We start from the raw sequence: 22,681 nt of genomic DNA on the forward strand, positions 1-22,681 counted from the left end.
AAATAGACTCATGAGCTGAAAAATAAAATTGAATATCACTGGCATAAAGTCGGTACCACACACCCAAACAACTCAATATTTACAGAGTGGTGCAATATAAGTTTAAATCATTTTTATTCAGCAACCAAAACTAACACAGATATCTGCAAGTATATCAAAAGCAACAAAGAGCAAGCTCAAACAGTTTTCAATTTCAACCTCCCACCCCAGCACCCCAATCCACCCTTTCGACATAGTAATGGAGAGATCTGACTCCCACGCTGCTGCATATGTTCTATACACAAGGGTAGGAGAGGAGTCCAAAAGCACTCTATGATGGTATCGCAGAGAGACACCGAGTGGTGCAATAGATATGTTAACCAATAGGAGGAAATATTTTTTCACTCAGAGAATAGTTAATCTCTGGAACACGTTGCCAGAGGTTGTGGTAAGAGCGGATAGCGTAGCTGGTTTTAAGAAGGGTTTGGATAATTTCCTGGAGGAAAAGTCCATAGTCTCTTATTGAGAAAGACATCAGAGGAAGCCACAGCTTGCCCTGTATCAGTAGCATGGAATGTTGCTACTCTCTGGGATTCTAGAATCTTACTACTCTTTGGGGATTCTGTAAGGAATGTTGCTACTATTTGGGGTTCCGGAATCTTGCTTACTCTGAGATAATGGAATGTTGCTACTCTTTGGGTTTTGGTCAGATACTACACTCCCCCCATCGTTGCGGGTACAGGAACAAGGCCATTCACTGCCCCATGGAACGGTGAATGGCCTTGCCTCCACAGTTAAGTTCGGGAACACGCATGGTCACCGATCAGGCACCTCCCTCCCTCCTTTCCTTCCCTCCCCTTACCGTAGCAATTTTCTGGGCTTTTTTCGTTTCCCAGCTGCCCAAGCCAGCTTTCATCAAGTTACGTGCAGCTGCCGAAACTTCTCCTCTGACACAACTTCCTGTTTCCGGTTGCGTCAGAGGAGAAGTTTTGGCAGCCACACACAATTTGATGAAAGCTGGCTTGGGCAGCTGGGAGATGAAAAAAGTGCAGAAAATCGACATGGTAAGATGAGGGGATGGATGTAAGGGAGGGAGATGCCCTCGGATGACTCGGAGATGACTTCGGTGCTAAGGAGGGAGGATCTCCAGTGATCGGGAGGATTTCTGGCGATCGGACGGTGGGGGGGCTGCTGGACCGCGCGTGCACTGAAGGGAAGTGGAGAGGGGGGTTGAGAGAAACAGACGCTGAAGGGAAATGGGGACGAGAGAGTGGGCTGAAGACGCTGAAGGAAATTGGGAAGAGAAGTGGAGAATGGGGAGAAGACACTGAAGGGAAATGGGCAAGAGAGAATGGGGAGAAGACACTGAAGGGAAATGGGGAAGAGAAGTGGAGAGTAGGGAGAAGACATTGAAGGGAAATGGGCAAGAGAGAGAGGGGGAAGATGCTGAAGGGAAATGGGGAAGAGAAGTGGAGAGTGGGGAGAAGACAATGAAGGGAAATGGGGAAGAGAGAGATGCCAGACTATGGGGGGAGCAGAGGGAAGAAGATGGGTACCAAACGAATTGGGGGGGATGGAGAGAGAGAGGGAAGGGAGAGAAAAAGCAGACAATGGACGGTATGAACTGAATGAGGAGAAGGTGAGGAAAGCAGAAACCAGACAACAAAAGCAGAAAAAAAATTTTGCTTTAGTACAAAGTAGTATATTAGTTGTGTTGATAAACATTTATAAACAAAGCCCTGCCAGCTCAACATCTCTTTCTCTAGTTCAGCAGCCAGAACTTTGATTTATAAAATGACAATTGTACAGAATATTGTTTCTTTTTATACTTTAATATAATAAGTCCAGTATAAAACTATTTGAGGCTTGTGTGGATGGGGTCAGATGGTTTGTGAGGACAGGGCAGGGACTGAGCTCGTGGGAACGAGACGGGGACAGGGACCGAGCTCGCGGGGTCAGGACGGGGACTGAGCTCACAGGGAAGGGGACCGAGCTCGTGGGGACAGGATGGTGACGGGGTCCGAGATCGTGGGGATGGGACGGGGACAAATTTTTTCCCCATGTCATTCTCTAATGTCAGAGGGAGAGCCCACGCAGACCTTCCTGAATTTTGTTGACTTACCTGACACCTGATCCCTCTCCTTGTATTCTTTCCATTTGTACTTTTCTATTTTAAATAATGTAGTTCTACCAGGTCCCTCTTGTTCCCAGTCTATCTGTTTATCTTGTCAAGTCTTTGTATGACAACCTTAAACTTAGCATTTTGTATTTATAAATAAATGTACTATTTAACCTTTGAATGTACACCGCCTTGAAATTTGATTTGGCGGTATAACAAATTTTTAATAAAACTTGAAGAGGTATGGGGGAAGAGAAGCGGCACGCACGGGACAATGGGGCGGGGAAGGAGCATGGAGAGAGTGAAGAAAAGGGCGGAGGAGGGGCACCACTGCCTTGGGGTACCTCTCACCCTCGCTACGCCACTAGTCTGGAGTATATTAAAGCCCTAGTATGATGACCCAGGACAGCAGGAGTTTAACAAAGGTGACCCCTCCCCCAAACCCTAGAGAGAACCTAAAGGACGTGTAAAAGGAACACATGCTTAAAGGGCTGAGTTCTCTTTCTTGCAGCCCTTCAACGGGCGTGCGCCTTTTACTTCATTATTTTAGTATTTCAGGAGCTAAAGCTGACGTGGATTTTAGCATGCTTTTCAGTATATACCTGAACATCCCTAAAGTGTCAACCTCAGTGAATTGTATTTTGCCATGCAGAGGTATAAAACAAGATTCTATTGTGCGTATCAGTCTCTTCTATTTCTTTCGCCTTCAGTTTTTCTAGCAAAATCACATGCTGGTGTCTCTAGTAGCAAAAGCTTTATTTGTTTGAAAAGTGTGAGCTTCTTAGAGAAGGATGTATCTGTGTGTCATTTAGAGTATGTTGAGCTGCCTGGCAGCAGGCTTGGGAGCTGGAATGTCATACTGGCGGCTTTCCACTTGTCATATTTCTTGGCCGGTTTGCTTCAAGATACAATAGCTTGAGAACGCCAACCAGATTGCCCCAGTACACTTAATAGCATCGGTATTTGGCATTTCTATACATTGCTATATATATATATATATATATATATATATGCAAATTCTAAATCTGGAAAGGGGTGAAGAAATGGTCATGTTCTTCATGATAACTTTAATTTTATAAATGTATGAATGAACCGGCAAGTACGGAAAGGACAGGGAGAAAGATATGGCTTTGAACAGCGGCTGGTCTATTTCTTCCTCTGAGTCTTACGTTAGAGAATGACACGGTGACAAAATTCATCACCGTTCCCATCCCCGCGGATAACCGCGGGAAATAATCTCATGTCATTTTGTAGTGTCTATTTCAGCCTCAGTCCTTCTACACCAGCATTCTTCAAAGCAAAGCTTGCGGGTCAGTGGTTGTGGCCATTCATACTCTGATTCTTATGTGAGCCAAGGATAATGAAGCCATTGTGACATCACTGATGTGATTGGCTCTTAGGCACTGGTGGAGTGAGGCATTATGACATCACAATATCTGCTCTGGATACCAGAGACTGTCATTCTGTAGTGTCTGTTTCAACCTCAGTCCTTCTACATCTGCATTATTCAAAGCAAAGCTTGCGGGTCAGTGGTTGTGGCCATTCATACTCTGATTCTTCCCTCTCTCCTTAAAGAATGACATGAAGATGGTTTCCTGCGGGGACGAGAACGGTGATGAATTTTGTTACCGTGTCATTCTCTATCTTACGTCTAACCGTAGATTGAGGGTGAGCATTGGATGTGGTGTACTTGGGTATCAACAAAAACCTTTGATACTGTGTTGTACAGGAAGCTCACAAATATCTTGAATATCAGACTTTTTAAGCTCTGGCACACTAAACGGAGCAAATGTTTTTTGTGGCACATTATAATTGAAATGATAAAATTGTAAAACCAACAAAAAAATTAAATTTGAGCATTATTTAAAGCTCTTTAAGCTATATATGAGTAATTGTAACAATGGTGAAACTAACCCCCCCGCTTTACTAAACCACGATAGTGGTTATTAGCGCAGGAAGCCACGCTGAAAGCTTCGCGCTGCTCCTGGCGCTCCTAGAGTTCCTATGAGCTTCGGGAGCGGCATGGATAAGAAGATCCAAACAGGAACAAAGCCTTAATTGCTTTGTTGCTCAAGTTAGGATAAATACTGCTTAAAAAGTAAAAATAAAAAGTCTTCAAGGACCAATCACGTCAAAGGAAGATGCTTGTCTGGGCGGTTGCATCCTTACAAGCACAGACGCTGATAACATTGATAGACTTTTGCGTACGTGACATACTTGTCATCTATTCTAGTGTATAATTATGAAGGGTATTTTTTAAATTAAAGTAACATAGTTAATGACGGCAGATAAAGACCTGAATGGTCCATCCAGTCTGCCCAAACATACACTCTCTATAATTTAATGATTTAATTTAAATTGTTCTTTTTCTTAGATATTTCTGGGCCAGAAATCCAGAGCTCTGCCAGGTATTGGGCATCTATTGGAGTCTCCATCGAAGCTCACTCCAGCTCATCTAAACCATCCCAGCCCAATCCTCAACTGAATGGCCACACACCATGAAAGTCTGCCCAGTACTGGCCTTAGTTCTTCAATATATACCATTATTTTCTGATTAGAGATCCTCTGTGTTCATTCCACGCTTTTTTGAACTCACCGTTTTCCTCTCCACCACCTCCCTCAGAAACGCTTTCCATGTATCAACCACCCTCTCCGTAAAGAAGAATTTCCTAACATTACTCTTGAGTCTACCATCCCTCAACCTCATATTATGCCCTCTGGTTTTACCATTTTCCTTTCTCTGGAAAAGATTTTGTTCCACGTTAATACCTTTCAAGTGTTTGAACATCTGAATCATATCTCCCCTGTCCCTCCTTTCTTCTAGGGTATACATATTCAGGGCTTCCAGTCTCTCATCATACGTCTTTTGGCACAAACTGTCCACCATTTTAAAATTCTGGAATCTCTCATGGAACTCCTGGAATCTCTTCAGGGCACACCACTGTGCCTTGGCACACAGTTTGACGGACACTGATCTAGGTAAGACCATCACTAAATTAGAAAGAGGTTGAGGGAGAGATGGCAGTGTAGTTGCAAAATCATTCTGAAGAAGGAAAGGTGATGAGTGGGTTGCCTCAAAAGTCTTACAGCTGGTTCTGTTCAATATCTAATATAATAAAGCCCTAAGCGCGCATGCGCACTCCCACCTGCGTGCCCCGTTTTCCGTACGCTGTAGAGACCCGCAGGTAAGAGTGCGCATGCGCGCGGCGGCGCAGAGCCTGTCGGCCGTGGTGGCTCTTGCCGTCTGAAGGATGTGAACCGGCGAGGGCGACATCAGCGGGGGCCGGAACGGACTTTAATTCCTGCCTCCCAGGCTTCTCCTCCTGTTCCGGCTGGGCCCGCGTAAAAAAAAACAAAAACCCCCAGAGCTCGCTTCGGGTCTGGCAAGGGCTGCGGGTCCTGAAACCTTCCAATTCCAGCAGTGTCTGCAGCACTCTACACACGCTGCTTCAGGGCCTTTTACTGCCCTGATTTGCTGGGCAGTAGAAGGCCCCGAAGCAGCAGTGTGTAGAGTGCTGCAGATGCTGCTGGAATCGGAAGGTTTGTCGGGACTGCGAGAAGGGAAGGGGGGGGGGGGCGGTAAGGGACTAAGGGAGCCAGCCAGACCGCGGAAAGGGAAAGGGGGAGGGAATGCTGCTGTGGCTGCTGCACAGGGAAGTGGTGGGAGAGAAATGCCGCTGCAAAGGAGGCAGGGACAGAGACAGATAGATAGAAAGAAAAGAAGAAAGACACAGGGGCAGGGAGAGACACAGAAAGACAGACAAAGGGGGCCAGGGAGAGAGACAGACAGCGGGAGGGAGAGAGAGAGACAGAAATAAAGACACACAGACATATATTCTAGCACCCGTTAATGTAACAGGCTAAAATACTAGTCTTTTATAAGATGTTGCAGAAGGCTTAAGAAGACATATTTTGTGGATTAAACTCAAAAGAGCAGCTGTGTCTGAGGGAGTATGCATGTCAAAAATAGGCTACCTCAGAGAGTTCAAGGAGTGGTTGGATACTTGGCAGCCAAATTGCAATAATGGAATCTTGTTTTATACCAGAAACCGCAGTTATACATTTTGGGTATGAAACTGAGGAAGCAATATTACAAATAAAGAATTTTAGTACGTTTAGCCTCTCTTGTTAATAATTCAAATCTGGATACATTCAATCCCTGCTCCAAAGCACATAGAGGGGTATAATCAAAGCATACATCTAAGTCTGATTTGGGCGGATGGCGCTAGACACCCAAAATCGGCAGTGGGGTATAGAAAATTTTTTTTTTTTAAATCATCTATCTGGACGTCCAGGCTGTTGTTCATCCAGACCGCCAGGATGTCTATCTTTATACCACATTTTCGACCAAAATTTTGTCCAAGTCCCAAACGCCCAGAACAAGACCATTTGCGAGCACATCGAGAGAAATGGCCTACTGAGAACAAGCCAACACGGATTCTGTAAGGGAAGGTCATGCTTAACGAACCTTCTGTACTTCTTTGAGGGAATAAGCAGTAGGGTGGACAATGGGGAACCCATAGACATCATTTACCTCGATTTTCAAAAGGCTTTCGACAAGGTGCCACATGAAAGGCTGCTTAGGAAGCTGTGGAACCACGGGGTGGGAGGGGATGTGCACAGATGGATCAAGCACTGGTTGTCGGGTAGACTGCAGAGGGTCGGAGTAAAGGGCCAATATTCTGACTGGCGGGGAGTCACGAGCGGTGTGCCACAGGGATCGGTGCTGGGGCCGTTACTCTTCAACATATTTATCAACGACCTGGAAAAGGAGGCAAAGTGCGAGGTTATAAAATTTGCAGACGATACCAAACTGTGCGGCAGAGTTAGGTCCAGGGAGGAGTGTGAGGACCTGCAAAGGGACCTGGACAAGCTGGAAGACTGGGCAAACAAATGGCAAATGCGCTTTAACGTGGAAAAATGCAAGGTCATGCATATAGGGAAAAAGAACTCGTTGTTCAACTACAAATTGGGGGGGGCATTGTTGGGAGACAGCAGACTTGAGAGAGACTTGGGTGTGCTGGTGGATGCATCACTGAAGCCATCTGCACAGTGCGCAGCAGCCTCGAAAAAAGCCAACAAGGTGCTGGGCATCATAAAGAGGGGCATAACAACCAGGACGAGGGAAGTCATCATGCCATTGTATCGAGCGATGGTGCGTCCACATCTGGAATACTGCGTTCAGTATTGGTCGCCGTACCTCAAGAAGGACATGGCAGTACTTGAGAGAGTCCAAAGGAGAGCAACGAAACTGGTAAGAGGGCTGGAACACTGCCCATACGCCGAGAGGTTGGATAGGCTGGGGCTCTTCTCTCTGGAAAAAAGGAGGCTCAGGGGAGATATGATAGAGACCTTCAAGATCATGAGGGGCATAGAGAGGGTGGATAGAGACAGATTCTTCAGACTGAAGGGGACAACAGGTACAAGGGGGCATTCAGAGAAACTGAAGGGAGATAGGTTCAAAACAAATGTAAGGAAGTTTTTTTTCACCCAAAGGGTCGTGGACACTTGGAATGCGCTACCGGAGGACGTGATAAGGCAGAGTACGGTACAGGGATTCAAACAGGGATTGGACGGATTCCTGAGGGATAAAGGGATCGTGGGATACTGAGAGAGGATCCAGGTAAAAAGTATAGAAACCCAACCAGGTCGTGCATGTGCAAGACCGGAGGGTTAGGACTTCAATGGGAAGTAAGGACTTAAATGGGAAACCAAGGTGGCAAGGGGCCCCTTCTGGTGATTCAGACAGGTGACCTGTTTGGGCCGCCACGGGAGCGGACTGCTGGGCAGGATGGACCTATGGTCTGACCCGGCGGAGGCACTGCTTATGTTCTTATGATGTAGGAAGGGCCAATCTTGACTGGCTACCCAGACATGGCAACAGAGCAGTGGGGCACCTTACAGGGCACTGCTGTGAACTTCACAAAAAGGGTGCCACATAAACATCTCACCAGATCCTCCAAAAACCCGCTATACCCGCCTGTCTACAACCTCAATGGCCCTTATGGCAGCAGGTGGCACCTATGCGGCGGTAGAGTAGGGTCTGGGCGACTTTTGGTGGGTGCACATGTTCCACCATAAATGTAATGGTCAGGGCTCCTTTTACTAGGCTGCGCTAGCGGTTTTACCGCACGCGCTACACGCTAACGCCTCCATAGAGCTGGCATTAGTATTTTCCGCGTAGCGCGGGGGTTAGCATGCGCTAATCTTCAGCGCGCGTTAAAAACGCTAGCGCAGCTTAGTAAAAGGAGCCCTTAGAGTGGCTTATGAGCCTTGGTCCTCCTCTCTATGGTTCAATAGCCCACCCCCAGGCTACTTAAGACACTTGTGTGCAGCTCTACCAGGTGTTCCTATACCAGCAGCTGATGTTCTGGAGACAGGTATGTACTTTTTTATTCTGATCTTCGTGGAGTTGTGAGGGGGGTCAGCATATACTGGGGGAGTGTGTGTGTGGGTCTTTACTTTGTCTCTGCACTGGTTATTTGGTCACTTTGCATACCTTTTTGGCACTTATACCTGTTTGTTTGTTTTTTTACATCATCTAAGAACATAAGCAGTGCCTCCGCTGGGCCAGATCAAGGGTCCATCATGCCCAGCAGTCCGCTCACACAGCGGCCCATCAGGTCCAGGACCCTTTATAGTAATTCTCTATCTATACTCTTCTATCCCCTTTTCCTTCAGGAAATTATCTAATCCCTTCTTGAACCCCAATACCGTACTCTGTCCTATCACACCCTCTGGAAGCACATTCCAGGCGTCCACCACCCTTTGTTTAAATTTTGTCCAGGATGTCTAGCAAAACATTCGATTATCCTTGCAGGACCACTTCCCTAACCCCAATCCCTGCAGCACATCTTTCACTAACCACTCCTCCAGATACGACCCTTTCAGCTCTGGGCACATTGTCAACCCGCCGCTACATTAAAAGCATACCTTTGCTGGCAGGGATGCCAAGTTCCAGCAACAGAAGTATCTGGAGTAAATCCCTGCACGTGCTGCCACAATAGTGCTCATCAGACACCAATGCTGGCAGAATACTGGGCTCGATGGGTGTAGAGTCGAGGGTTTGTGCAAGGGTGGCAGGAGAGAGTGGGCATCTCTCCCACTGTGGGGGTAAAGTCAGGGATTGTGCGAGTGCGGCAGAAGAGAGTGGGCATCTCTCCTGCTGATCTTCAATTTGGGATTTGTTTGTTTTTATTTTCATTTGTGTATATGTGTGGAGGGGTCTGAGCTGTCAAACTTTATTTCCTGTTAGTTCCTGAGCCAATCAGCACTCAGGCACTGATCAGAAAATAAAACTACGACCTGTCGGCAAATTTTGGCCGCAAACGTGGCACAACGAGGTTAGCGAATCACTCGGCAATTATAGAGAATTGCTCGGAGTGCTCATTTTAATATTAATGACCTCGTTGTGCTACGTTTGCATGGCAGTATCGGAGACTGCTAGACACCTCAGAAGAGAGCACGGTAAGCCTTTTTAATAATCCGCCGCTAAAATACATGCACGATAAACCGGCTGGAACTGGGGTAGCGACCATATTAAAGGCAACCTTAAATTTTATTTAATAATTTTTAAAATTAATTCATTTTACTATACCGTTCTCCCAAGGGAGCTCAGAATGGTTTACATGAATTTATTCAGGTACTCAAGCATTTTTCCCCGTCTGTCCCGGCGGGCTCACAATCTATCTAATGTAACTGGGGCAATGGGAGGGATTAAGTGACTTGCCCAGGGTCACAAGGAGCAGTGTGGGTTTGAACCCACAGCCTCAGGGGGCTGAGGCTGTAGCTTTAACCACTGCGCCACACACTCCCCACTGGCCCCGAGTCGCAGACTGCCTATGACCTCCAGAGCGACCTCTCACCACTAGTGAGAGGCCAGTTACATAAACCTATTTCCCATGACCCTGAAATATTTGTTGCCCTGCTTCTTGATATCTGTTTCGTAGAGAAGGGAGAAATAAGACTACCACTAAAAAAAAAAAAAAAAAAAAGAAAAATGGGTATCTTTAAAAGTTTGTAAGGAACACACATTTAGTTTTCAGTGTTTCTTCCTTCCTTCTCCATCTCCTTAGCTGGAAGCTTCCTTCAGAAAGTGCTCAGACTGCGGGAGAATGTACGGAAATAAGTAGGCCCTGCTTTGTCGGGATACTTTTGTAATATTGTTAAATTACATGTTGTTCTAACATCTGGTCCAAACAAATGCAAATGTGTGCATGTACCTGCATATTTGATAAAATCTCTACTTCAGGATGCAGATGAAAGCTCGGCTCTTAAGCCTTTAATGGTAGCAGCAACTAAGAAGCTATTCACACACACAAGGACTAACGCCAGCACACCAGCTGCACATACCACAGCAGGATTTGCTTATCCACTCCTACTCAAGCTGAGATCATTTTCATGCACCTTTTTCTCAGTCCAAGTGCAATTTTTGCTTGAGTTAGTCACCCTTATTTTCTATCTAACTCCAGTCACTCTACCTGATCTGTAGATGCAGTATGTTCCACTTTCCCCTTAAAGCCTAGGCTCTCTATTAAGATGCTTCAATGTGTATTTTGTTGACATTGTAATGTAGATTAGATAGCCCAGCCTAATCCAAACTATCTCAACCAAACACAGGAGAACTCACAAACCGTTCACGCATCCCCCAATCAGAGGCATCAAATGAAAAAAAAAACTGTACGCTGGCCTTCTAGTCACACAAGCAGCAAAACTAGACTTACTGTAACCATGGGTTACAAAAATAAGTTTGAAATATGTTATAGTTTATAGGGCAGAAGACCTGATAGAAGTTTTTATTTTGAAGTGAAAAGTTTTGTTTGTTGGTTTTGCTGTTGATCAAAATTGAACTCAAAAGAAGAAAAAAGAAGCGTTGGTACCCAACGGCTGTGTAAAATAAACAACGGAGTCCTGTGAGAAATTTTACATTTGAAATCTGTGAGAAAAATCTTTTGAAAGGATTAAATTCTATGAGGAAAAGTGTATTTGGGATTTTATGTTAAAGTTATTTGGATATATATCTTTTAGAATTGTAATAATAAAATAACAAAAACTCTTATTTCTTGTAAATTTTTTTAAAGGTAATTTTAGATTTTATGTTTAACTTTTCCCTCTCAAGAGACTGAAAATAATGAGTTTCAAAGAGGGAGGGGTTACATTACCAACTTTCCAATTTACTGATAACGACTCCAGACCACAAATCGTTCGGAAAAGAAATAAAAACCATCCTATTCAAGAAATCCTTGAAAACGAACAATCACCGCTAGACTCATCCCAATTCTCTGAAGCAACTCGCTCTACTCTTCAATTCCTCTGGAAATGGCCAGATAACTCCTTTTGTAATCCGCCTTGAACCACAAGGTATTGGTGGAATAGAAATCACTAATGTAATGTAATGTAATATAGGTAGGGTGACGAGGCGTCCGGATTTCCCCGGACATGTCCTCCTTTTGAGGCATAACGGGGCAGTTTAAGGCATAACGGGGCGGGAATGGGTGGAACTGAGTTAGCCTAGGGGGCGGGTCTAGAGGTCTGGATTTTCTGTTTGGAAAATTTGGCCTTGGAATAGTTCCCCGAATGCATTATTCGTAATCAGCCGAATAGTGATTTAAATTTCAATACTAATAATCTGGGGCTCCTACTGAAATAAACACTTGATCTCTATTCCATGTTGCTTCTTTTATTATTTTTGTTATGTTAAAGCTCAATGCCCATTATTCATACAGCTCCTCTTTACGTAACGGCCAAATTCTATTCTTACGACTCAGTCATTAAGCAAATTGATCGTTAACTGAGGAGTGTTTTAAGTCCGTCCCCCCCCCCCCTTCCTCAACCTTACCTTAAAGCACTGGTGGTCTAGCGGCGAAGCAGGGCAGGAACGATCTTCCTACTCTCCTGCCCCATGAAAGCCACGATCAAAAATGGCTGCTACAAGACTGCAGGAGCTTGAGAAAACCACCACGGAAACTAGCAGCAGCCATTTTTGATTGTGGCTTTCACGGATCAGGAGCATAGGAAGATTGCTTCTGTCCCGATTCACCATTAGGATGCCATGCTGCCATTTCCACCGACTGGTTGGAGAGCTGGTTGTCAGTCCGGGCATTCATTAGCCGGGTAGTGAGAAATAGCTGTATTTGGTATTCATATTCAGCAGAATAACTTTCATTATTCGTATTTGGCCAAATAATAAAATATGCTATTCAGTACATCTCAAATGCCATATGGTGTACTGTTATTTGAATAATTTTGCCGCTGTAACTGGCTATTACCCATGCCTGGATTATTCTTACTGTATACTGCCTTGGTTGAATTTCTTTGAAAAGGCTGTCAGCAGATCCTAATAAATAAATAACAAGCATTTGGATTGCAAGTTCCCTCCAACTCCTCTCAAACTACAAGGGTCATTTCATAAATAATGCACACTATTTTTTTAAATTTACATGTTGTTGTTTTTTTTTTTTTCCCCAAGTATTTCTTTACAATCCTTCAATATAGTCTCCCTGCTTTGCAATGACCGAGTTCCAACATCCGGGAAGCTTCATTATTCCATCCAAGACACCGTTTTTGTTCAGTTGCCGAATGGCTCGGGTACCGGCGGAAGAAAGCTCTTCCAGAGATGCAAAACAATGTCCACACATAGGTTGTTTCAACTTTGGAAAAAGGTCAAAGTCTGGTGGTCTCGTGCCTGGACTGTAGGGAGCATGAGGTAACACCTCCCAGCCGTATTCGTGTAATTTTTCAATGACGACATTCCCTATGTGCAGGCGAGCGTTGTCGTGAAGAATGAGTGGCCCAGCCAAGAACAACTGAGGTCGGGTTTTGTGCATTTTTCTGCACATTGTTTGCAAAAAATCACGATAATACACTGCTGTAACAGACAAAGTTCTACATGGAACTTTGTCTGTGATGATGATGCCTTCATGATCATAAGCAAAAGTCATCATTTGTTTGACTTTTGATTGAGCTCATCGAAATTTTTTTGGTCGTGGGGAAGATGGGGCTCTCCACTCGTCATTGAAAAACTACGCGAATACGGCTGGGAGGTATTACCTCACGCTCCCTACAGTCCAGACATGAGTCCACCAGACTTAGCCCTTTTTCCAAAGTTGAAACAACCTATGCGTGGACATCGTTTTGCCTCTCTGGAAGAGCTTTCTTCCGCCAGTATCCGAGCCATTCGGCAACTGAACAAAACGGTGTCTTGGATGGAATAATGAAGCTTCCCGGATGTTGGAACTCGGTCATTGCAAAGCAGGGAGACTATATTGAAGGATTGTAAAGAAATACTTGGAAAAAAAACCCCATGTAAATTTTAAAAAAATAGTGTGCATTATTTATGAAATGACCCTTGTATATCCCCTAGGAACACCTAAGTGCAATCTTTCTGAATGCCTACATTTTACAGTGTATATCTGCATAGATACCTCTTCTTGAGAGGTGCAAGAGAGAAATCAGTTTAGATCTTTGCAGCTTTAACTACCAGTAGGCTAATCCCACCTGCCACAACAGTCCATTTTTATCTTTTTATATACAAACAAGAACATGAAGTGTGACTGAGGATCAAACATTAGCTCATATCAAAAGGATACCAAACTATCCCAACATCTGTGTGATATTTTGGCATAAGCCTGCCTCAGAGCTACGGTGTAAATGAAAATATAAATCACAACTCTCTTGAAAAGGAGTTTTGGAGATGCAGCAATTTTGCCTGTCTTCTTTTTAGATTTTATTGAACAGGAAGATGATTTGGGTATCTTTATGTTTTTTGGCTCTTAAGAGGTATCAATGTACACATCGGTTGCAGCTAAGCTGTGTGATGGTACAAAACAAAAACACATCTAGCAAGGATGGACAATATGAGCAACCAAGGGACAAGCAAAGGATAGATAAAAGCTTGCTAGTATCTCAAAGGTATGGTAAACTACCCTTCTCACTGTGTTTGTTAAGAACAAATGTCTAAGAAATCATAGCTGCCCTCCTCTAGCTTATTATCTGTCACAGTACCAATTCTCCAGATAAATGCTACAGATTGGAATTCATTCTGAAACTATGTGAAACTGAGGTTCTGATTATATAAGTGGTGCCTAGATAAGGCACCTAGCTGATTTTCACACAGAAGCTGATTTAATTTTTTTTTTTTTAAATTGGCTTAAATAGTGTGATAATTGAAAAAACAAACAAACCATTAAAAGCCACTTTTAAAAAGCCAATTAAAAAATGATCAAAGTTTGGCACAAAAGTCAGCGCGGTGCCTACCGGAGCCTACCTGCACCTTCCTTGAAAAATAGGCGTGGTCAGGAGCAGAGAATAGGTGCGGTATGATTTAGACATCAGTGGGCTTCTGTGTTAGGCCCCAGTAAATTAGGCCATGAAAACCCTGGTCTAATATACTGGCACCTAAACTGAGTCAAGCGCTGCTAGGCGCAATTCTGAAAAATAGTGGTTAATTGACAACCACGCTGAATGGCACTTAGGAGTTAGGCACCACTAGGCACTGTTTATAGAATCAGGAACTGACAGCGGTATAGCGAGGGTAGAAGGCGCCCGTGGCAGTGGCACCCTCCTCTCTGCCCTCACACGCCTTCTGTGCCATGCCCCGCTCCTTCCTCGCCCCCACGCCACCCTCATGCCTTCCCTTCCCACCTCTTTAAATCTTCACCAGCACGAGCAGCTTCTCCGGCCTGCTGCTTGTGTTGGCTTTGGCTTTCTCTTTGATGTCATTTCCTGGCCCCTGCACCCTCCTCTCTGCCCTCACCCTCCTTCTGTGCCATGCCACGCTCCTTCCTCACCCCCACGCCACACTCATGCCTTCCATTCCCACCCGTACCTCTTTAAATAGTCACCAGCATGAGCAGCTTCTCCGGCCTGCTGCTCGGGTTGGCTTTCTCAGTTCCTGGCCCCGCAACCCAGAAGTGATTTCAGAGTAGCCAGGCCAGCATGAGCAGCAGGCCAGAGTAGTTGCTCTCACTGGTGAAGATTTAAAGAGCTACAGGGGGGGAGGAGGAAGGAGGGTGCGAGTGTGGTATTGGGGAGGGGGGGTATAGAGGTGCCAGCACCCCCACTACGACGGTACTCTGGATGATCCGTCCCCCCCTTACTACACCACTGGGACCTGAATCTGTAGTCCAGATATTTCTGCTGAGTAGGGGCTGTCAACCTCCCTTAAAAGCTGCAGATGCTACCAATGCATTCCTCTCCAGACTCAAGTGACTTGAGGAGCATGGACTAGGTCTGTGATCCCTTAGGTTAGGGGTGTCAAAGTCCCTCCTTGAGGGCCGCAATCCAGTCGGGTTTTCAGGATTTCCCCAATGAATATGCATGAGATCTATTAGCATACAATGAAAGCAGTGCATGCAAACAGATCTCATGCATATTCATTGGGGAAATCCTGAAAACCTTACTGGATTGCGGCCCTTGAGGATCAGAGTTGCCCACCCCTGGACTAGAGCCACCGCTATACACAGAAGTTGTCTTTCCTCCCAAACCCCTGTCCAATTGGCAGATAGAACAGTGAGCAGAGCTTCTTATCTGATGGTTCTGCTCTGCCCAATGGCTTAGTAAGAGGGGGTCTGCCCTGGGTGCCGGCAACCATCCTCCTCCCCACCCCCCAATCATGTGCACTCCCCCCTTTCCTTCCCCTGTATCTCTTTAATGCTCCTGGCACAAGCAGCAACCCCAAACTGCTGCTCGCACTAGCATTGGCTCTTCCTCTGATGTCACTTCCTGGACCTGTCTAGGAAGTGATGTCAGAGGAAGAGCCAACGCTGGTGTGACATCAACTTGGGTGTTGCTGCTCATGCCACAAACGTTACAGTGATACAGGGGAAGGGAAGTGGACTTTGACACTCCTGCCTTAGGTCAAACCTGGAGCCCCTACATGATATACACAACTGCCATGCCAGCTTCTTTTTATAACCAGTGTTTCCCTACCTAACCACCTTGTCATAATAAGGCGCAATAACACATTTAGAGAGCAATAATAAGCACTCACACCATTTGTTACCTGATTCTGAAATGACAAGAAGTTTATATCCGCTAAATTGTCCTTTTGGGGCTTTCCATGAGATCTGAATACTGTCCTCAGATAATGTGTTATATCGTAGTTTTGTTGGGGGTCCCACTGCAGTGGAGATTAAAAAAAAAAATTAGTCTTTTAAATCATTCAATCATAAATAATAATAAAAAAAATATGAGTTAGACATAACACCACATATACAACACCACATTTTGACACCACAAAATCTGAGCTCTTTAAAATGGACACAGAACATTGTACAGTATTAGTTTATACATTCACAGTAAGATCCCAGATTCATTATTTCCCCATGACACACATTAATCATTACGTAAACAAGACACACCATGTTAGCTGTTAATTCCAGAGAATAGCCTATGTTCCTCATTAACTTAAAAAAAAAAAAAACAACAACTTTTTTATGATTAGTTAGAAATATGGCTGTCACATTGGGTGCTGTTGGAAATTTTTCTGTCAATATTTGGTGATAATTAAAAAAAATACAAAATGCTTTTCACTTGTTATCTGTAAAAGACAACAGTGTCAGGCAAGTTTCTACAGGAATGTTCAGCAAGCTCTAAGTCTACTAATGAAGGTGTAGGCATGATAAGAATTTTGAAGCCTGACAAATGGAAGCTATGCTTTATGTTTTAATGCCTTTTGCAGCTATGTAGTGAGCGCTCAAAGGGACAAGCAATCAAATTATCCTAAGGCTCAAAATTTCATCTTTACCTTTGTAATTGTATACATTTTTATCTTCTCATTTGTCACATGGAGAAAGCTCTTGAAAATGTCTTTCGTGAACTGACAGTCATTGATGGCATAAAAAATGTTTCCTAAGTCCTAAAATTCTTCTGGCTTTATCATTGAGAGAATTGCTTTTAATTGCATGGCACAGATTCAGAAAAAAAATTGTTATGTTATGAAAAAGCAGAACTGTAGTAAGGGAGAGAGACAAACTGGTCCAGGTCACCACCACCACCAAACATGATACAATTTAAGCCCCTCCTACAAACAAGCAAACAAAACAACCAACCAATCACCTGCTCCACATAGGCTAAACAAAGACACAACGACCAAGTGTGTTTGAGTTTACACAGTATGTCTAGTATGAGGTAGACCAAGACAGTTGTGCCAAATTAGTTTTTACATAGCTACAGTTGTAAGCCTAAACTATTTCTTCACTAATAGCTCTTACATTCGGTAAAAATCCAATTGCTTTCTCAAAAGATCAGATTGCTAGGAAATGGTCCCAAAAGTAATCACTTGGAATTTAGCTATGTGAAAACCAGTTCTTTTTGGCACTAGAGAAACAAAAACTATGAGTCATAATAGTCGGACGCACATTACAGAGTATGGATTCAGTTGCAAGGACATCACCAACCTGATGTGGGAACTTTGATCTTTGTCTGGACACCTTTTTTTTTTTTTTTTTTTTTTACTTTTTTAATCTGTGGAATAAAATCTTACATTTCATTAAAAAAAAGCAACAGAAGAAAAGTATGTTATAGGAAATAGCTTCCTACAAGGAACTCTAGTCTGTATGAGTTAATGTAATGTCACATATCTCTAGCCCCCCTTCCCCCCACATACACACACATACTTTTTAGAAAGCCGCACTTGCGGCTGCTGCATGGCAAAAGCCCCAAAGTCCTTTAAATCCCTAGGGGCTTCAGGGCAGTTAGCACAGTGGCAGCCGCTAGCATGGCTTCATAAAAGTGGGGATTAGTTTCATTTGTACGCAGTTTGGGCAGCCATCTGAATGGTTCACAATAGAATAAGGTACTCTGAGTATTTCCCTCTCTGTCCCAGTGGAGTCACAATCGCAATGTGTGGCACAGTGGTTAGAGCTACAGCCTCAGCACCCTGAGGTTGTGGGTTCAAATCCCACACTTCTCGTTGTGACCCTGGGCAAGTCACTTAGGGGTCCCTTTAGTAAGGTGCGCTAATCGATTTAACACATGATAATTATATTCTATGGGCGCCTTAGCATTTAGCGCATGCTAATCTTTAGCGCGTGCTAAATCAGTTAGTGCGCCTTAGTAAAAGGACCACTTAATCCCCCATTGCCCCAGGTACATTAGATAGAGAATGTGGTACACCGTCAAAAGTGCGAGGGACAATTGCGCCCCGACAATTCTGCTCTGTCAAATGCGCTCACCGAAAAGTGCACGCATGAAGGGAGCGGGATTTTTGGGGCAGAATTGTAACTGTGTTTGGGGGGTTAGCGACAATCGAGTGCATTGGCATGGGCCAGGAGGGCATGATGGTAGTGGGGGGGGGGTTACCCCCACACCCCTCTTAGAGCAGAAGAGCTGAAAAGAGAAGTTTTCACAGGGAGAGTGAGAGTTTTACTGTAGTGGGGGGTTCCCCCCACACACACATCCTCAGCTGGAGCACGAGTGTGTTGGGGGGTTCTCCCCCCCAAAAAAAACCCCTCTGAATGTATACAGGCAGGCCTGGAAGCAGGTACAATGGTGGCGCAAATTGACCTGCGTGCAAATGTTGGGGTGTGATTGTTGGTGCGCCATTGTCCGGCACGCTTTTGATGGATCATCCCTGAATATAGATCACTTAGGCTATAAGTGGTATATAAATACTAAATAAATAAATAAACTATGGTACCTGGGACAATGAAGGGTTAATTGACTTGCCTAGGAGTGGGCAGCTCTATTAGGCCACACCTCTTTGCTGTTAGGACAAACATTTGGAGCAAGCATCGCCCAACCTGATGTATACACTCGTACGTCAAATGTAACTTGTCAATAGGCTCCTTGAGCCTAAACTTTTGGACTTGTACCTCCTTGGCAAAATTTTGGCATTTGGCTTAGTTTCCTTGGAGATAATGTCAAGTTGCAACTAAAATCAGAGATAATAATGTTTGATGATTTATCAGGGCTTTCTAAGGAGAATAAGGATGAAAAATTAATTTAAAAAGCGTTTGATTTAGGGAAAATCACAGCTCAGTTACCTGGAGATTAGCAGAGCCACCGTCTCAACACGGTGAGGTATTGCACTACATAACTTACTAATACCAACGGGTTGACATTTTTATGAAATATGAGAATATTATTTAGACCATCAGTCAAATAGATCACTTACAGGCCATTTACTAAAGTGTGTTAGGCAGTTAATGCATGAATTAGCATACCAATACAATACAATCTTTATTTATATACTGCCAATACCTCATGGAAGTTCACAGCGGTTTACATAAAATAAATGATCTAATACAACATTATGAACAAGTTAACGTAAAGTTATATCTTTTTAAGTACAAATTCATCAAACATATAGGTCTTCAGGTCTTTTTCTGAAACTTTTAAAGTTATTTTGTTGATTAATCCCAATAGGTCAAGTTTTCCACTGTTTGGCCGCTTGCTAAGCCCAGGTTGAACTGAAAATTCTGAAGTATTTTAGATTTTTAATTTCAGGAAAACGAAAGGTATGAATTCATCTTAAATTCAGGGATGACTCTTTGGAGACTTTACAAAGTTGAGAAATGTAATCTGGTGTGTCCCCATGCTGCTGTGAGCGTTTGTATATATCGTGTTACTCAGGTTTTTTCCAGTTTCTTTATAGTCACTTCAGTTTTATCCAGAGACTGAAGCAGGCTGAATTGGTCGAAACGCATTCGTGCCGAGTCATTGAATTAATAAAATGCACCAGTCGGTTGGGCATCTCCACTGTTTTCTCCTAAGTACCTGCCCATTCTCTGCATTCCTTCTCTGAGCATTGCCTTACGCTTCCTCATGTTCACTGTTCACATTTACCCCTCCAATCTCTATAAACAGTGCTCAAAATTGATTGTTCAAATTTGGAACATGTGCCCAGTTTGCCTGCCCAATTTAATCGCACGATGAGCCAGTTAGGGCCACTAATTGGGCACTAACGATCAATTATTGGCGACAATTTGAATTTATGCGCACATATCCTTAGTCAGTAGTCTATAAAGATGAACACATGGATTTTTATGCACGCATCTGACAAGGGGGCGTGACCATGGGAGGGGCATGGGTGGGTCAGGGGCACTCACTTCAGATCCACAGGGTATTAGGAATGAGGATTTACGTCATGTTGCGGTTGTTCTAAATCCTCATGCCCCAAATTGGGCATGGATCCCAGAACTAAGGCCCTCTTTTACTAAGGTGCGCTAACCGATTGGTGCGCGCTAAACGCTAACATGTGCATGTTAGTCTATGGACACATTAGCATTTAGTGCGCGCTAATTCGATTAGCACGCGCTAATCAGTTAGCGCACCTTAGTAAAAGAGGGGGTAAGTGCTGTTCTATGCGTGGCGCCCAGCTCAGAGCACTGTTTATAGATGGAGCCCAGCGATCATATTTTTTAACACCCACTACTGGATGCCATTTACCGAATTTAGTCCTTAGAATCTACTAGACATTCTGCCTTCTGTACCATGGTGACAGAATTCAAAAAAGTGTGGGATGAACATAGAGGATCTCTAATTTGAAAATGAACGGTATAAATTGAAGAACTAAAGCTGGTACTGGGCAGACTTGCACAGTCTATGTCCCATATAATAATAATAATAATAATTTCATTTTTTATATACCGCCTAGCCAAAAAATGGTTCTAGGTGGTTTACAGCAAATAATAACTAGTCATGCAGTGAAGAGTCCAATTTAAAAGGAAAATACAATTGTAAGCAATGTACAATGAATAGGAACTGATCCTACAGTGAAGAATATGATTTAAAAGAAAAGTACAATTTAAAAGGATGGTTCTGAACGGTTTATAGCAAATAAGAACTGATCGTACAGTAAAAATGCAATGTAAAAGGTGATACCTTACATAAAAGAAGCATAGAATTTTTAAAAGAGAAAACCAGTTAGGATACAAATTTTTCAAATAGTTGGGTCTTCAATAATTTTCTAAACTCGAGATAAGAAGATCCTAACAAAATGTTACCGAACCAACCGGTCAATTTAGCAGCTTGAAAAGAGAGAGTTCTCTCCAGAAATCTTTTGTAACAACATAATTTAACAGAAGGAAATGTAATTAAACAAACTTTGCGTGTGAACCTTATTTGGGTGGTTCAGAGAAAAATGGGAAACGAGGTATCCAAATGACAAGCCAAAAATAGATTTGGCTTAGGATAGGCTGGGGAGGTCTTTGATGGAAACTCCAGTAGTTTGGACTGTGCTGGGCAGACTTTTACGGTCTGTATCCCTTAAATGATGAGATGGTTTGGATAGGCTGGACTGAGCTTCGACGGCAGATCTAGTAATTGCAACCTAAGGACAGTACCAGGCGGACTTCTCAGAGAAGATCTTTGAAGCAGCAGCTCACTTTTCAAACATATTCCCCTGATGCAGCATGGTTGCGAAACAGGGCCTGTCGGGAATGTCTTGGTTATCTCCAGTGCTATGTCAGATTAAGTGAAACAGCACCGAGTGATTTTTTTTTTTTCACTTCGCTGCAGTGATCTTGCCCACACCAAAGGACAGAAAGATACCATTAAAAATAAGTGCAGGTCTTATCTACAAGATTTTTGGAAATAGGTTTTTGTGATAATAATTTATTGAACGGAGTTTTTCTTAGACCAAGGATGAGTTTCCTATGACAGTTTTGTAATTGCCATAGAAGTTCCCTGAGTTTTTCTCTTGGAACACTGAGGTCTTTTCTCCATATAATTTAGATACCTGCTCAATTGAAGTCTCTGGTAAGGGGATTTAGTGTATGAATATCCTTTTAGTGGTTTTATAATGTTCTTATGCTCTTACATGTGCCAAGTGTAGGGCAATTAAGCCATTGTAACATCACTGATGAGGTTGGCTCTGAGGCACTGTGGAATGAGGCATTATGACATCCCAATCTCAGTTCTGGAATGTTGCTCTCATTGGGGTTCCGGAATCTTGCTATTTTTTGAGATGCTGGAATGTTGCTACTCCTTGGGTTTTGGCCAGGTACTAGGGACCTGGATTGGCCACCATGAGAACGGGCTACTGGGCTTGATGGACCATTGGTCTGACCCAGTAAGGCTATTCTTATGTTCTTATTGACCTTCCCTGATCTATCAGAGGACGGCTATGGAGCTCTCTTTTTTTCTTCTTCATCTTTTTACTATTTTCATTTCCCGGCTCATCTTTACTGTTACTATTGATGCAGTTAATTTCCTGTTCTTTCTTTGGTTTTAGAATGCACATTGTCTTGATTGCTTCGGTTTAAAGGTAGTATATCAAATACATAATAAGTGCATCTACATTAATTGCAACCAGAGTATCATATACTAATGGACAAAGGACATGCTGGGCACACCCCAATAGTTGTATATTAATTTCACACTTAAAGTGCACTAATTTCTTATTTTATGGGGCAGAAACTGCAAAATCTACAGTAATACAAGAATCCCTTAATTCAGTAATACATAAACAATTCTAATTGTGAGGAAAGCAGAATAAATTTAGGATTTTTCCCATATATGACTGCAAGCATAGTCTAGCTCTCTGCCATGTTATGAAATATGGGGCAAGGGGTGGAAGGGGAGAGAGAAAAATGAAAAAAAAGAACAGTCTGTTAAAGGGCAATATTGCATACTTGGGAT

The 22,681-nt window shown here is 43.5% G+C and overlaps 1 protein-coding gene across 2 annotated transcripts in view; it reads right to left on the reverse strand.

Annotated features, from left to right (window-relative positions):
• COL14A1 (collagen type XIV alpha 1 chain) overlaps positions 1-22,681 on the reverse strand; it is a 393,953-nt gene that overhangs the window by 321,324 nt on the left and 49,948 nt on the right. For both annotated transcript variants that reach the window (XM_033933023.1, XM_033933024.1), the window contains exon 3: positions 16,101-16,217. In XM_033933023.1, coding sequence (XP_033788914.1) covers positions 16,101-16,217 — 117 coding nt within the window. The remainder of the gene's footprint in view (positions 1-16,100; positions 16,218-22,681) is intronic.

The sequence above is a fragment of the Geotrypetes seraphini genome, chromosome 2 (assembly GCF_902459505.1).
Source record: "Geotrypetes seraphini chromosome 2, aGeoSer1.1, whole genome shotgun sequence".
Classification (NCBI taxonomy): domain Eukaryota; kingdom Metazoa; phylum Chordata; class Amphibia; order Gymnophiona; family Dermophiidae; genus Geotrypetes; species Geotrypetes seraphini.